General features: G+C 45.1%; 1 protein-coding gene and 1 long non-coding RNA gene across 2 annotated transcripts; one reads left to right on the top strand and one right to left on the bottom strand.

Annotated features, from left to right (window-relative positions):
• Positions 1-780: 780 nt before the first annotated feature.
• On the bottom strand, positions 781-14,365 carry LOC142884915 (carboxyl-terminal PDZ ligand of neuronal nitric oxide synthase protein-like). Its single transcript, XM_076020897.1, has 10 exons — positions 13,776-14,365; positions 13,393-13,464; positions 11,486-11,578; positions 11,322-11,380; positions 11,120-11,228; positions 7,437-7,566; positions 7,052-7,176; positions 4,607-4,768; positions 3,458-3,626; positions 781-2,313 (listed from the first exon to the last, which is right to left on the bottom strand). The coding sequence occupies exons 1-10, from the start codon at positions 13,878-13,880 to the stop codon at positions 1,790-1,792; spliced, it is 1,548 nt and encodes a 515-aa protein (XP_075877012.1). The 5' UTR covers positions 13,881-14,365; the 3' UTR covers positions 781-1,789.
• On the top strand, positions 2,119-3,012 carry LOC142884916 (uncharacterized). Its single transcript, XR_012926223.1, has 2 exons — positions 2,119-2,240; positions 2,750-3,012. It is a non-coding gene; the product is annotated as an uncharacterized LOC142884916 (long non-coding RNA).
• Positions 14,366-15,013: the final 648 nt, after the last annotated feature.

Raw genomic sequence — 15,013 nt, 5'->3', positions numbered from 1 at the left:
TCTGAATTTTTGAATTTGAGCTTTTTTTTAAGCTGCAAGACCTGATTAGCAAAATCCAAAGAAATAAAAACTTGAAATGTATTGATTTGCATATTATTGGTTTATATAATATGTCACATTCACTTTTTAAGTTGAATTGCAGAAATACTACAACCTTTTCAGGATATTCTAATTTTCTGGGTAGTACTGTATATACTGTGTTTGCAAGAAGAAAAAGGAGAAGAGACGGTTAAAAAAAATAGCCCACTGCCTCCCCAAAGCCGTGACGCATCACGTTCAGATTAGACAGCCAACAAACTTTTCTGCTCTGAAGGGCACTGCATTCAGCTGTTCTACTACACAACTAATTTACATTCTCTACTAACAGACTCTTTTTGATTTGGCACAAAGCTGAAGCTATTGAGGAGGCAGCGTGTTGAGCTTATTGAAAAGAAGAAGGAGAGAAACCTATTGGGGAAGATGAAGGCCCAGCGGTGATGAATTGATTTTGGCCAGAGCTCAGACGCGTCCCTTCAATTCCAGTGATTCACAGGGCTGGCAGCCAGTCAGCCTGGTTGAGCCGCTGCAACAGCCGTCATGAAATGAAGTGCATCTAAGGTTTTTATCCTCCCCATCTGCCTCCAGAATTGGTACGTGAGAACGCTCCATCCGATGAGTGACGCAGCGCTTTATCCTCGATGCAGTGGGTCCTGAGTAAAAACGGCCCGCAGTGGGCGGAACCTCTCTTTTTAAGAGCAAAGTTCCTAAATAAAGGCAAATCACACGTTGCAATGCAGCAACTCAAACTATTTACACTTTATTGGACATGGAAAATAAACAAAACATCAGTTCACATGCTGATTTTTATACCAAGGTACAGTTGTGACTATCGCATGTCAAACAGACTCGTCAGCGCCTCTCAAAGGCGCAGACGGGTTCCACACAGGGTGAGCCACAGACCCATGAAGACAGGCAGCACCACAGCAAGGAGCCGGCCAACTGACGGCAAAACAACTATCAACCTGATATGTACAGGGTACGCAACACACACACACGCACGCACGCACACACACAATAGAGGGGACTAACTCTGTGTTACTGCATGAAATGCTGCAGACTAGTTACTGAAACAATTGTTGCACTATGCCAGATTGAGAGCTCAAACCAGATTAGGAAGCCATCAAGTTGCCTTCAACCCGAGAGACTGAAATTGCTTCTCAAGAATTTCAAGCAACAAATGACAGCTAACAAATGAGTTTGTTGCATTTGTCACATCTGTAATAATCATTTTAGAAAACGATGTGCTGATTAGCTGATATCATACCAACACGCTAGGCTAATTTAGCAACAGCATTTAGCTTAGCACAAACGAGCTGATGGTATTTAAAGGACTAAATCTGATTTAAACTGAGCTGATTGGATGATTGATTGATCAGATGGCGCTCAGAAAGGTTCCAGTAATCCTAGCTTCACATCATCACATTCTATACATAGTTATAATATGTTATAGTAAAAGAATAAATCTGTTATTATTACATTTTTGGTTGGGTTTTTGTTATATTATCAATTAGTTTTAGTTTACTTACAACCTTGATGTACAGCTTAAACTAAAAATCAAGGTATAAATTAAAATGACATAAATAAAAACGGTGGTGAGAAATGGTTGTGTGAAGCACCACACCATACACAAGACAAGTGCAGTTTCCTGACGCCACAATACAGGTTTGACAAAGTCCTTCACATTCTTAATTATACAACTGATGCGCAGCCGACTGACTGCGATCATCAGTCATCATCAGACGGACTCCAGCTACACGGCCACCTCGTCCCCCAAAGAGTCCGGCAGACTCTCTGTGTTCAGAACGTTGAGGAGCCGAGGGGCTCCGTCGGCCCCGAATCCCTCTGCCTGGCCCCAGCTATCCCGGTCGTCGCTTTCGTCCGTGTTGGACTCGTACTCCGAGCCGATGCCGGACTCCCGGAAACGGAGCAGCTCCAGGGCTCCCAGGACCTGCTCCCCCAGCAGGGAGCTGTCGTCGCTGGGCGTCTCCCCGGCGTCCTGGCCCCGCTCCTGGCCGCTGTCCGCTGCCCGGGACGGGAAACGGAAGCACTCCAGCCGAACTCCGCTGCCGCTGAGCGTCTGAAGGCTGACGTCTATGCCCGGCGTGCTCGGGGAGCGGGGCTGGGGGGAGGCGGAGAGCCAGGTGCCGTCATTGACCTGCAGCAGGGACGGAGTCGCTAGAGTGCCCATGGATGAGGAGCAGGTGAGCGGCTCGTGGGGCGCACCGGCCGGCTTGGAGCGAAACGTGATCTCCAGTAGACTGTCCTGGGAGCCCACTGAGACACAACCAAGAGGAGGCGTGTTAGACAGTGCTGGGTCGTCAGGGCCAGTAAGGCCTTCAGTACTGGAACTACACATAGTCAGAAAACGTACTTCTTTCGCTGAACTGTGAGAGGACAGACTCAATTATTTTGCTGTTGATACTCTCAAAAACTAATTCAAATAATCTGTTTACTTTTATTTTCAATATATAGTGTGTGGTCTTGGTTTTCTTGTGCTTTTATTTTGTGTATACACTTCCTGTTTTGCTATGGTTCCTTTCAAGTTGGTTTTTGCTTTTCCCGAGACCCTTCCCCCGTGGCGCTGAGGAGGAGTTCACCTCACCTGTCTCTAATCAGCAATCAACCACCACCTCAAGAAGGCTGCAGTGCTACTCGTGCAAATTAACTTGTATTGTATAACGATCGTGGACTCTTTCTCTCTTTCTTCCAGAGCCTCCTCACCGCCATCACAGTCTGCCTCGCTCTCTGCCCCTTTGGACTTCTTCCCTTTGGACTGCTCTGTTCATTAAATAAATTTTGCACCTGAACCCGTTCTGCATCTGGGTCCTCCTTAAAACCCACTGTCACAAATAGTTTATTATTTTGTTTTTGTCTCTTAGCAACAATGCACAGTTATTGGAAAAACATATTTAAGCTCACATAGCTTTAGTTTTGCATGACTTGAAAATCGGTTGATTAAAGTCTTAAAATTGTCATTTATTTTTTAGTTTTGACAGTATTGATGGTATTATGAGGTGTACTCATTTAGTTAGAATGAAGTACAACGTGATATGCACAGCCCCCTACTGGTTTCAGAAGATGCAAAAAAGACAGAGAACACATCATTATCACGACGGCGCATAAGAGGTGAAGTAAACAAGTTCGTATACAGCAGCAGCAACAGCAGCCGTAGATTGCCAATGGGCGGGAAGAGCAGCAGTGAGTCCTCAGAGAGGGCTGCCACCGGATAATTAATTGGGTGCCAGGACTTAATGAGTGGGGGAGGCGTAACGACATGAAGGAGGTGAAGACTGAAAATGATGAAAAGCTTCAGGGATGAAGGGAGAAAAGAAGATTTTCCACAGATATCAGTGGAGGAGGAAATGAAAGAGAGAGAGAAGAATGGACGCTTTTTCCCCCCCCGAATGACGGGACTCACTGGATGTCAGCCGGCTGGCTGCTTTCAGCTCCAGTTCTTGGATCTGTTTGACCAGCAGGGTGATGTGCTGTAGCAGGTCGGTGTTCTGCTGCAGCAGCCTCTGCACTCGCGCCTCGGCATCAGTTCGAGCGTTCACCTCCACCGACAGCTGCTCCTGAATAACGTGGACCTGAGCAGAACAACATGAATATCATAAAAAAAAAAAACTTTTACACCAAATATGTAATGTCTTTTAATGAGGAAACTGTGTTATGAGTCAAAATGAAACAAGAATTTAGAGGGTTAAGCTGCAGAGTGTTGCTCAGCTCTCTGAGGAGTCTGGCCAACACCATCTTCTCTGAGTCAAGTGCCATGGCCTCTTCCTGCCACATATGGTGGGATTTGGCAGCTAAAGCGGCTAAAAATAACTAATCCCTTATTATTTTTTTTAGATGTGCAAACATTTTGATTGGCTGCGCAAAGATGAACTTTTTTTTTTTTTTACTTTGGATAGATGCGCATCCAAATACAGTGATGTTGCCAGAAATAATTTGCAGTTTCCTCAGAACTGTGAAAGGCACATAAGATGAAGGTGGTGCTTTTTTGTTTGTTTTTTGTGACTAACAGTTTTTGGTCGATGTATGTTGAAGTTGAAATCAAGCTGCGATAAAACATCCTGTAAAAAGTAGTTAAGCCTGTATTTTGAATTTTCAGACAGACTGAGCAAAAAAAAAGCTAATTTTTGTTTTAGAATAGATGTTACGACAATCAATCTCTTTCGAATGTGACTGATAATCTGATAATGTACACAATTATATCTGTAAATGCTTATATGTTGCACACAGTGATTTTTGGCTCCCACAACAAACAGTGGGATGATTGACAACGACTGCAGGGAGACAGAAACAGGGTTGCTGACGTTCTGTCACAAAGCCTGCATTGTTTTAGCTAAAGTGACAGTTCTGGTGCTCTGCTGCCGTCATATTGTACGTTGATTCAGCTCACAGCGTGACTATGGCAACCAGATGGACTACCGAAAGGGAGACAATGGGAGCTGATATTTCCCTCCTCAGTTATTACTCCTCACCGTGACAGAATTAAAACAGCCGCACAAAAGAAATAAAGGTTGTTTGTGAGACAAAGAGCGGTGTCAGTGAAAGGCGTGAGGACCTGCGCCGAGGCAGCCAGCGCCTGCTGCTCCTGCTGCTGCAGCTGCTTCTTGAGGAGCTGGACCTGGTGCTCCTCTGAGCAGGGGGCCTCGGCGGCTGGCTGGGCCGGCGCAGAGGCGACAAGGATGGGGGAGTTGAGCAGGAGGGAGGGGCCGTCCGACACCTGCAGGACAAGACCAGGGGGTGAAACCTGCGGCTACCTCCCACTGTCAAGACAGCAGCTCCAACTGGACAGCACACTGTTTCTATGCCTGATGTTGGCCAGGCTGCAGCTCAGTGGCAATGATCTTGATCTTCAAACTGGAGTTTTAAACACATTTTCAGCCTTCAATCACAAACACATTTGATGGATTTTGGCTCCTCATTTTTTTCTCCTTCTTCTTGTATGTCTGCCCTTCATTCTGTTCTCTAAAGAGAAGCTTGATGCAAAATCCAGCTTTTCAAACATCAGGAGCATGAAAATCTTCTACTTAGCAATGTCTGAAAGTTAATTCTACTGAGTTTGCGAAACCTTGCTTGGAGCTTACGTGAAAACAAAATATAATGAAGGAAATGGTGTGGGATATTGTGTATTTACTAAATCCAGGGGGAAAAGTGATGGTCACCTTACAACCTTGTTGACACAGTGCGGGCTCAGTGTCGCTCCAGCGGAGGTTGCTGAGGAAGTGCAGGGAGCTGGTGTGTTTGGGTTTGCGTGTGGTGGAAAACTACGACATCTGGTGATTCTGTTGGCCGCTGTTGCTGAAGCTGCTTGTTGAGTCCCTCACTAATGGTGCTTGTATCCATACAAGAACACTTTTGCAAGGAGTTCACTCAGGTTATCGGTATTGCCGCCTTGTACGCTTGAAAGATTTCAAAGTAACACATTTCATTTTCTTCCGAAGATTTTATATGACTAGGCAGACGCTCCTTGAATTTTGGCTAGATAAAATGTGCAATTTGAAGATGTCAACAGTGAACGGACTGAGGCCGACAAGCTACCTCTCAAGATAGCTGAACGCTCTAAAGAAAAAAAAACAACAACATTATCATAACAAAACAAATCCAAAATAAAAGAAGCCAAGTCTCGTCGTGGCTGTTGGGCTGATGTCACGCACTTCCACGGCACAAGAAGCATGACTCACACAATTACGTTAGAGCTCCGCCGTGGGAGACGCAAAGCCGCAAAGGGCAGCACTCATCTGTCATGTACGGGATCGATGCGGCGGTCATTAATACTGGGCCGTGACAGACACTTGACCTTCAGAATACAGCGAGCAGGAGACGGAGGAACCACTGGTCTGGTCCGCACGCACTGGGATCCCGCCGAGTTATTGCGTCAGATCACATCCAGTATCGACAGAAACACATCACATAGACGTTCTCTTTGATTTTCCACCAGTAGCTCCTCTGCTCGAGCACTACTTCTCTATTTCTGCTCTGAAACTGATGTCGGAGGTTCTTACAAGACGTTTAAGAGCAACTTGTTTTTTTTCTTTTTTTTTTTTGCTAAGGATGAGCACAGGATTGCAGCGCAGGAGAAACATTCCGGCGTCCTCATCAATAAAATATGAAACAAGATGAATATTAAAGAACATTTTTGTTGCCTGGAAGACACTTGGCGTCTCCCAGCGAAGCGTCTGACAGACTTCATCCTCCTAAGACTCAACTGTTGAGCTTGGATTTTTTCTTTCATCCCCAGAATATTAATCATTAATGTCTCTTAAAATATTAAAGGTAAAGCATACTATGACACATCTTGTTTATCGGCTGTACTGTAGAAGGGAGACTGTTGGTCAACATCAAGAAGTGCTTGATCCCAGAGTTGTCTGCTGTAGACCAGCAGGCTGCTGTGAGGTTTGTAATGTGTGTTTCCTTTCTAAGCGCTTTGTACAAACAACGTGAAATTGCTTGACCTTGTCCTTTCAAAGCCAGAAGGGGGAAAAAACATGAAAAACACACATTAGGAGGCATCTCATTATAGAACAACCAATAGATTCTCTGTAGATTGTCTCTAACTGTCCACCGGCTGCACTTAAAGCTTTTCAATTGCTCTCTACTGATCTGAGGATGGAATGAAGCTCGGAGCTCATCGAGTCCAGAGGCATTCATTTCAGTGAATATCTGCACATCAAAAGGCCGATGGCAGCAGTTGTTACGTTCTAATCCTCCAACCTCTCTGCCCTCCTTCTCGTTCCGCTGCCTCTTTGTTCAGTCCAAGCGCTAAACTACATTTTATTTCAAAACATTTCTAACGGGTGATTTTTTATTGCAGATTAAAAATGCCAACCATGGATAAAAAAATTAAAACATGGACGCTGTACAGCACAACAAGCCTTTCTCTGAGGGAGAGTCTTTCCACTTTGCAGCGCCAACTAAATCTGTGCACTTCAAAAGGAGACAGAAATGAAAAAAACAAGGTTCGCAGCGTGAGTGACATGGCGATAGTCGCCTCACATTTTCCTACCTTGCCATTGTTACTGAAGGTCTCCTTCCTGCTCCTCTCCAGGTCTGAGGAGGAGACGCATTCGATGCTCTCCTCGGTTGTAGCTTCAAGGTCGTTGTCGTCCGACAGCGCCAGCCTCTTTGTTGCTGCACACACAAACCAGACTAAAGTAGGCTTCAGAGTTGTGGCGGGAGCAGGCACGGCAAAAAAGAAAAGACATCTTGTGTGGAAAACAGTTTGTTTTCTTGAAGATGTATATTTTTTGTGTTAATGTGACAGGAAGTGGAGGACAGGAGGGGGCCTGTGTGGCTGTGAGTGTGACAGGAAGGGCACATGGAAAAGGAGGACAAACTGAACAGGAGGGAGGTGTGTGGGTGTGCGTGCGTGCGTGTGTGCGTGCATTCACCTGGCGCTGCCTCCGACTCCCCTTCCTTCCCCTCCTCGTCCTCCTGGTCGTCGCTTTTCTGCTGCATGGTCAGCTGGTGACACACGTCAAACGCCTGGCCAACTGTCCGCACGATCCTCATGGCCTGAGACTGCAACAAGAGGCAGGGAAATGTGTTTGTGTGTGTGTGTGTGTGTGCGAGTGCGAGTGCGAGTGCTGCAGCTGAGAGAGCAGAGAAATTGAAGATTTCAAAAAAAGAGAAGAACTAAATCAAAATGGAAACGACGCAGCAGGGGAGAAAAGAGGTGGAAGAGGAAATTGGCAGAATGATCAGGGTGAAAAGAGGTGAGTGCAGCAAGAAGACGGTCTTGCGCTGTCTGCTCTGCATGTCTCCCGCTGTCACCATGATGAATTGGCCAGTTTCAAAGAGCTCTGACGATGGGCAGCGGCAAAATAAAGTTTGCCGGATCTGCAGGAAGGAGGCTGCAGAGGCGAGCCATCAACCTCGGGATGTCGTTTCTCTCAGCTTTAATGACTGGTTGTAATGCCTCTGAAATTCCTCCTCACCGCAGCGGCCGAATATCCATCCATTCATCCATTTTCAATACCCGCTTCTTCCTGAAATCAGGGTTTCAGGGGGACCTGAATATACGTAAGAAAACCATATTTTTTAATCTTTATTTTAAGTTATGAAGTTGCACAATTCCCTAAAAATCCCTACAGATTGCTGTTTAGCCCTCTGTTTACAGCCTCTAGCAAAAACTGACGCTGTGTTAGACCTTGGGCATGTGGTCTCAGAGGGCAGAGCCAACACCTGACTGGTGGTGTGGTCACTGACATTATCTAGAGCTGACATGTTCTAACCCTCTAACACTTTTTGAAAAAAGTACAATTAACTATATGATGATAGACTTTTTGAGTTCACTGATTGGAAAAGCTGTACATATCATTGGACTTTTAAAAATGTGTGTTTCGAGTTATAAAATTTGAAAACTTGCTTCTTTGACTCTACATTTCCTTTTTTCCCCTGTGGCGATGGTAAATCAATTTGCATCAGTCCACACAAAATAAATCACACAAATATTTTCCCATTAGGTTTGAGTCATATACAGCAAAAGCCCACAGATTTCTCAGCCTCGTGAATCAAAGCAAACTCTATTTACGCACTCTGTCATTTGTTATTCCTGTCTATTTATTATATTTCTAGTTTATTCAGGTTTAATATTGTCATGCTCACAGCCAATGTTTCTTATGAGGCCACGAAACATGCAAAACAATAACAGCAAGAAGACATGAGTGCTTGTTTGATTGATTTCAGGACTTCTTCTCTCTTTAATAACTTGCAACCGAGTTCAGAGGCCCTGTAAATCCACTGGAATTAAACTTAACCAGCGTGTCCTCCTGCAGTCCAACTGAAGGAGATTTTTTTGTGTTTTCTATATTGAATGCTGGAGGTGGAGGTGGTGGTGGGGTAGCCTTGAAATAAAAGCCTTGTCATATTTCCTCATTGGGATCATTCAGCCTCAGCTAATAACTCAATGCCATTCAAGCTTGAAAACTGCTCAGTCAGGTGTAATAATAGTAATAACATCAGTAATAAAGAGAATATCTAATGAAGGACTGAGCTCATAAACAAACTGACTATTGACACAATGTGTGCAACAGGCCTCCACAAGCATAAATGAGATCTCGACCCGTTAGATGGATTCTCCTCAACACAACACCGCCGAGCTGCATGGCTGCGATAAGGCTCAACACCACTCGGGGAAGGCAGGAGGGAACCGCTGGCTGAGTCCCTTCAGCGTGTTTGGTTCCTCCGAGATGAAACATGTGTGTTTAGGTGTTGTTGTTCTTTTTTCCCCAGCTGTCCACTTCCAGGATATTTAGCATTCAGACACCCAGATACCGGACAGACCCGTGTGTCTGGTATCCATGGTGAAGGGATGCGAGTCACTGTTGCGCCGTTTTTGTCATGGACGGGAAACAAATTGCTGCAGCCCAATTTGCAGAAATGCCGAGGCTAGGACTAGACTTTAATTTCATGCAATATAGACCCTCGACTGAATGAAGAATATTTTTTGTACAAAAATTGGAATGGTGTCGTTTGTTTTGAAGGTGCCTACAGTGGAAATTGTTACTCATCATGTTCTTGATAAATATTTTTATGAGTTTAAAATTAACTTTTTTGTACAGTGTAGCAGCAGTTCACTAGATGCTGCACTTTGCGAGGTGACTACACAGAGAAAAAAGTGTGAGATTTGACTGGATTGTGTTGGAGCATTATATCCCAGTGTCAGGGTCATCAAAATATTACAACAACAATGTATCTGAACTGCGCTGATATTGTTACACTGTTGTACTACGATTCCTGTAAGGACCAAACAGGGAAATAAAAAACAGAAGGACTCACATGATTCACTTCATGTTCGCAGTTGCAAAAACAAAGATGATGATTATGTGTTTGACAATGTTAAACTGAAAAAGATAACCCGCCAGCACAGGAGAAAGCGGGTAAAGAAGAGGAATGAATAAATGAGGCCAGTTGTCCTGCTGCCACGATGGAATGAATTAATTATACCAGATTAAATTTATGAAACAAGATCAGTGATCAAGTTCAAAGCCTTGCAAAACTCTTTTGGGTTGTTGTCTTGACAGGGGCCTCAGTGTGAGAAGAGCACTTCTAAAGATGTGGTCACTGCGTATATGAACGGTGAAACTTTTGCATCATCACCATCATTTCATACAAAAACAAGAATGGGTTGGAGTTTCTCCCAAGAGAGCAGCATTTCACAGCAAAAATAGAGGCAGAGTGGCTGATTTTTTTATATGATGGACCAATTTTTCAATTGGTCCATCATATATTTAGCTTAATGCACCATAACATTGTGAGTTATTATATTAGCAAATACATTATGTGTTGGAATTATTAGTATTAAAGGTATAAATGAAATGAATGGTACTTTATGTAGCACTTTGATAATTATTTGCCAATCATGAACGGTGACCCTGGGTGACCAGAGACGCGGCACCTGAGGCAACTGGCTTTGCGACTGTCATAAAGTTTGCGACCCATCACAGGGATGGGAACTTTTGACCTCAGGCTGCAGCAAATTGTTTCAGCAGGTCACACTGGAACAAAGGATGGATCATTTGGCTCCCTGACAAATAAGGACTTGTGTCTTTTCACGATCAGTAATCAGAGACTTGGATCAAAGGCTGCCTCAACATCCAATGAGGCAGGGATCTGGACACCAGGCAGCCAATGAGAGGAGGACAACATCAAGGAGCGTTTGCATGTTTTCTTTATCTATAAAAGGACTGGGTCAAGGGACAGATAGCAGTCAGACTTCATGCCCTGACAAAACGTTGTTGTTGCTATGGTTTTGAACTCGGCCCAGAGCTCTGTATATTTGTATCTTGAATTGATTTATTTACAAAGGACATATTTAAATTGGCATTCTTTTTCTGAAATTCTTCATTAAACGAACACGCGGATCGGCAGCACCACACAAGAAAATACTACGATCCAACAGTCCAAAGGAAGGAGACAGAGATTTCAGACTTTCAGGCTGACTTAATTACATCTGCTCAGCCTGCCCGCCATCATTTTTGTAGATATGAAATGTGAAATGAATGAGGTCAAATCAAATTTCAAACAAGCTTTACAGAACATAACAAAAATAACAAAAAACAAAGAAACCTACTTTTCTCTTTGACTTAAACACGTTACAGCGGAAACTGTTGCTCTGTCCGTCTCTTGCGATGTAGCTGAAGATCTTTAAGTCTTGGGCGTCGTGTGAGACGTAGAAAATCCTGTTTGGAGAAAGATGAGCACAACATTACTGTTACTTAACCAGAAACGTGGGACTGTGAAGTAAGTCTGTCTGTGTTTGGGGCAGATCCTGCCTGAAGATGGGATCCTGTGTCACCAGAATGGTGTTCTCGTCCCATGACCAGGCTTTCCTCTGTCACAACACACAACAACCGAAATGGCCATAAGAAAAGAGGACATTTTCGTTTGGACACGGCAACAACTCAAATGGAACATGCTCGTCTCTCACAGGACCGACCTTCCGCTTCTTGCGCAGAATCACTTTGATGGAATCGGTGGAAATCATGATCTTGACCTTCTTTTTCTTTATGTTCTTCAGTTTGAACTCGTACTGTGTGCAGAGCAGAAGAGTCATGTTAACAAAAGCAGGAGAAAGGAAAAGTCAAACTTTACCCCAGGATGATGATGACATGATATGGTGTGAGTCACATTAAAACCATGCAAGCTCTTGGTTCTTATTTTTAGGCCTGCTCAGTCACCAGTGGACACTTACTGAAGTCCACCCAGCAAATTGTGATATACATTACAGAGAATAACTTATTGGTCGTCTGTGAGATCAAATGTGTACACACACATTTTAAAAGCCTTTTCTGTGCTCTTGTAAATTCCAATGCAGCGCACTCTGCAAACTAACTCTGACTGAGAATAAACCATATTTTTGGGAATGACAGGATGGAATCGTGTCCAATGGCAGACATGTCCTCCGTCTTCTTCCATTCCATCTTCACTCAGTTTCTCTTGCTGGGACTTGTTACGGTGTTCAAAGGCAAACTTCCTGAGTGCAATGCTTTCATCCTGCTGCATGGATAATCCTGCAGCCTCTAGCCTCTACCACTGCAGCCTCACACTCCCAGCGTCTGGGATCTGAGAAGCTACCAAATGTCAGTAAAAAACCCTCACAGTCCAACTCAGATCAGATGATTTTTTTGATCAGAAGAAGACATTCGGAATCTGGAATCTGGAATCTGGAATCAGTTGGATATGTTCCTCTTCTGACTGAAAATGATGTACATGAGAGATAATGATGAAGGTAGTAAAGTGATTATCTTGAGTGGACAAGAAAATAAAATAATAGAATTTTTGAAGGGACAAAACTGGCATCAGCTATTCATCATCTTTTATTAATCAGCTGGTCAGCTGTGATCCTCAGGCTGTTTTCTGGCCATTCCCATTAAAGTGCATCTGTTTTCCACAGCAACTCAACGGGAGCATCCGTCTCGGCATACGCACGCTGTCTAACACGACCTGGAAAAGCCTCCCTCCAACATCTCTCCTGCACGGCGGAAGCCCTGCATCCAGCATGAACGAGGACAGTCGCACTCATTTTTGCTTTCTAGATAAGCACTTATTTCAAGCTCAGCCTTCAAGAGCCACATAACAAAGGGTCTCAAATTAAAATCAGTTTGTATTTTGCAGATTGAAACAAAAGCACAGTCTGGGCTGGTGAGGTCTTCAGATTACCTTTCCCTGTGAATGGGTTTATTATTGCCATTCTGCTGCTGTACAGCAGTTTTCAAACTAGCAAGCGAGCTGCTCTCATTTTTTTTCTCTATGTGGCATTTTGAGGGAAATTGAACAGCCCTATATATATATAGGAAGATGAGAGACCCCTGCCATATGTCCAGAAACACAAGACTGAATTTGTGCCAGAATCAAATGCCCCCCCCCTTCCGCACCACGGTGCCATGCATGGAGATTAAATCCATCTGAAGTGTCAGTGGGGACGTGTCTGACCTAGCAGTGACACAATAACTTGGTTGTTAGATTAAACTTGGCAGCTGACGACCAGGCTAAATCCTTGGCAGCACTGCAGCAATGCGTGCTGACAGGCCGTCGCAGTGTTTACCGCTGGACCACATACGAAAATCTGCATCTCTCCCCAGCCATAAAAAAAACAAACCTGTCGAACCCCTGAATCCTGCTGTGATTCAAAGCTCCTCTGACAGCCCACTGAATCTGCCAGGCCGTGTTTTTATTTATTTATTTTTATGAGGGTGACGGCTGATGCACAGATGCATGTGTAAGCATGCAGAAACGCAAGAGAGTCCTGTCTCATGCAGCAGCATCGATCAGGTCCTGTTTTTCTGCTGGGGATGAGTTGAGGGCTCAGGGCCGAGAGGGGTGTGACTTCATCAAGTGTCTTACTCTGATTCGCCTCATTGCAGCGACGATCTCCATCCGGCTGCTGGGCCGACCCACCTCCAAACTGCCAATATACTGCAAAACAGTAAGATGAGCGAGTTAGTTTGTTGCACTCGTGTTCTGCCAGAGAAAATCTCCGAATATATGACGATTTCTGTTGATGATTAGAGTTGTTATGTTGTCACAGCTCTCTGATGGGCCAAATAAATTGAAAGACAGGAGAGACTAAACACAAAGCAGCCGCTAAATCTCAGCAAGCAGTGCAGGAACTCTTTTTTTTTTTTCACATGACAAAGTCAAGACAACACAGCGCCATCCTCTGTTCCTCTGTCCCTCCGACCACTCCGCCTCAAAAAGTCCTGCAATCTGTTGCAGGCGGCGCTTACCTTCGCCTCGAAGCACACCCCGTGCTTGAACACCTCGTCGTTGTGCACGGGGAGCCTCAGGTCGTGCGCATCGTCCACGAGGCTGTACTTGGTGACGCCCGGCATCGCTGCGTCCGTCCCCCGCTCCGCTCCCCCTGAATCCCGGCGTTTTCCTCTCTCGCGACGGAGGCGGGCGACCTGCAGACGCGTGCGCGCCCGCGTTTACGACCGCGCTCCCTCCTCCTAACCCCTCCTCCCCAGCACCGGCAGCGACACTACAAGCACCGCTAGCAGCAGCTGGAAACACGTCACCGGGAGGTCACCCGGGCCGAGGAGCAACGGCTGCTTATCCTGCTTCCAATTATCGGGCCGACGGGTGCTGCTCCCCGCTCAGCAGCACCTCAGGCGAGTGAGCATGTACGCGCAGCGCGGCCACCGGTACCAACTGCGCCGCCGCCGCCGCTGCCGGGTTCCCGATGACGCACGGAGTTCGAGGCATGCTGTTATTTCCTCGAGGCGCGGCGCCATCGGCCCCGAGGAACAGATCAATATTCAGCAGCGCCCATTAAGCCGCTACACAGTGGGCGTGAAAAGATGTGACAGATGGAGAATGAGGAGGACGAGCTTGTTGAGCAAAGCGGTTGTGGGGACATCTAGTGGCAACCGATTGAACAGACACTCGCTGTAGCCCACCCAGAGGGGTTTTGGAAGCCCACCCAGGCCCGCTAAAGGACGGGTGGAGTTAATTTTAGGTGGTAAAATAACTTTTCTTTTTGTGGAACAGACCCAGCCACTAGTTAAGGATACACATGACTCACACACTCGACAGATACAGAAATATTTCCACTCATGTCTACATCTTTATTTTATTTTTCTCATCCCAGTGCAGTGGAGCAACATTTTTATTTTAAAGAGGCAAAACAGCACATTCAGCCCCGTGTTTGCTGCGTACTGACAAGGGTTGAAAATCCAAAATTTCAACAAAACAAAACCTAAAACTGATTAATAGTTGGAGCTTTCATAAGAACAAGCTGCTGTCAGAGGGATAAACAAACACTTGGCTCGGGGTGTGGCCACTAACCTGCCCTCTGTGACATCACAAAGGGAAGATTTCAGTAACTGTGTCTGATTTAGCAGACACTGAAAAGTGGTCCAAGACAAAGACGTAATGGACGGGCTATTATGTGTTAGCATATATTCTCAATACTGTAAGAGAATTATGCAAAGAGAATTTCTACTGGATTTGGGGCCTCAATCAG

The sequence above is a fragment of the Nelusetta ayraudi genome, unplaced genomic scaffold (genome assembly GCF_046127955.1).
Source record: "Nelusetta ayraudi isolate G7.1 ecotype Tasmania unplaced genomic scaffold, CSIRO-AGI_Nayr_v1 ptg000011l, whole genome shotgun sequence".
Lineage (NCBI taxonomy): Eukaryota > Metazoa > Chordata > Actinopteri > Tetraodontiformes > Monacanthidae > Nelusetta > Nelusetta ayraudi.
The sequence above is the reverse complement of the archived record's forward strand: the minus strand, read 5'-3'. Positions and strand labels throughout refer to the sequence as shown.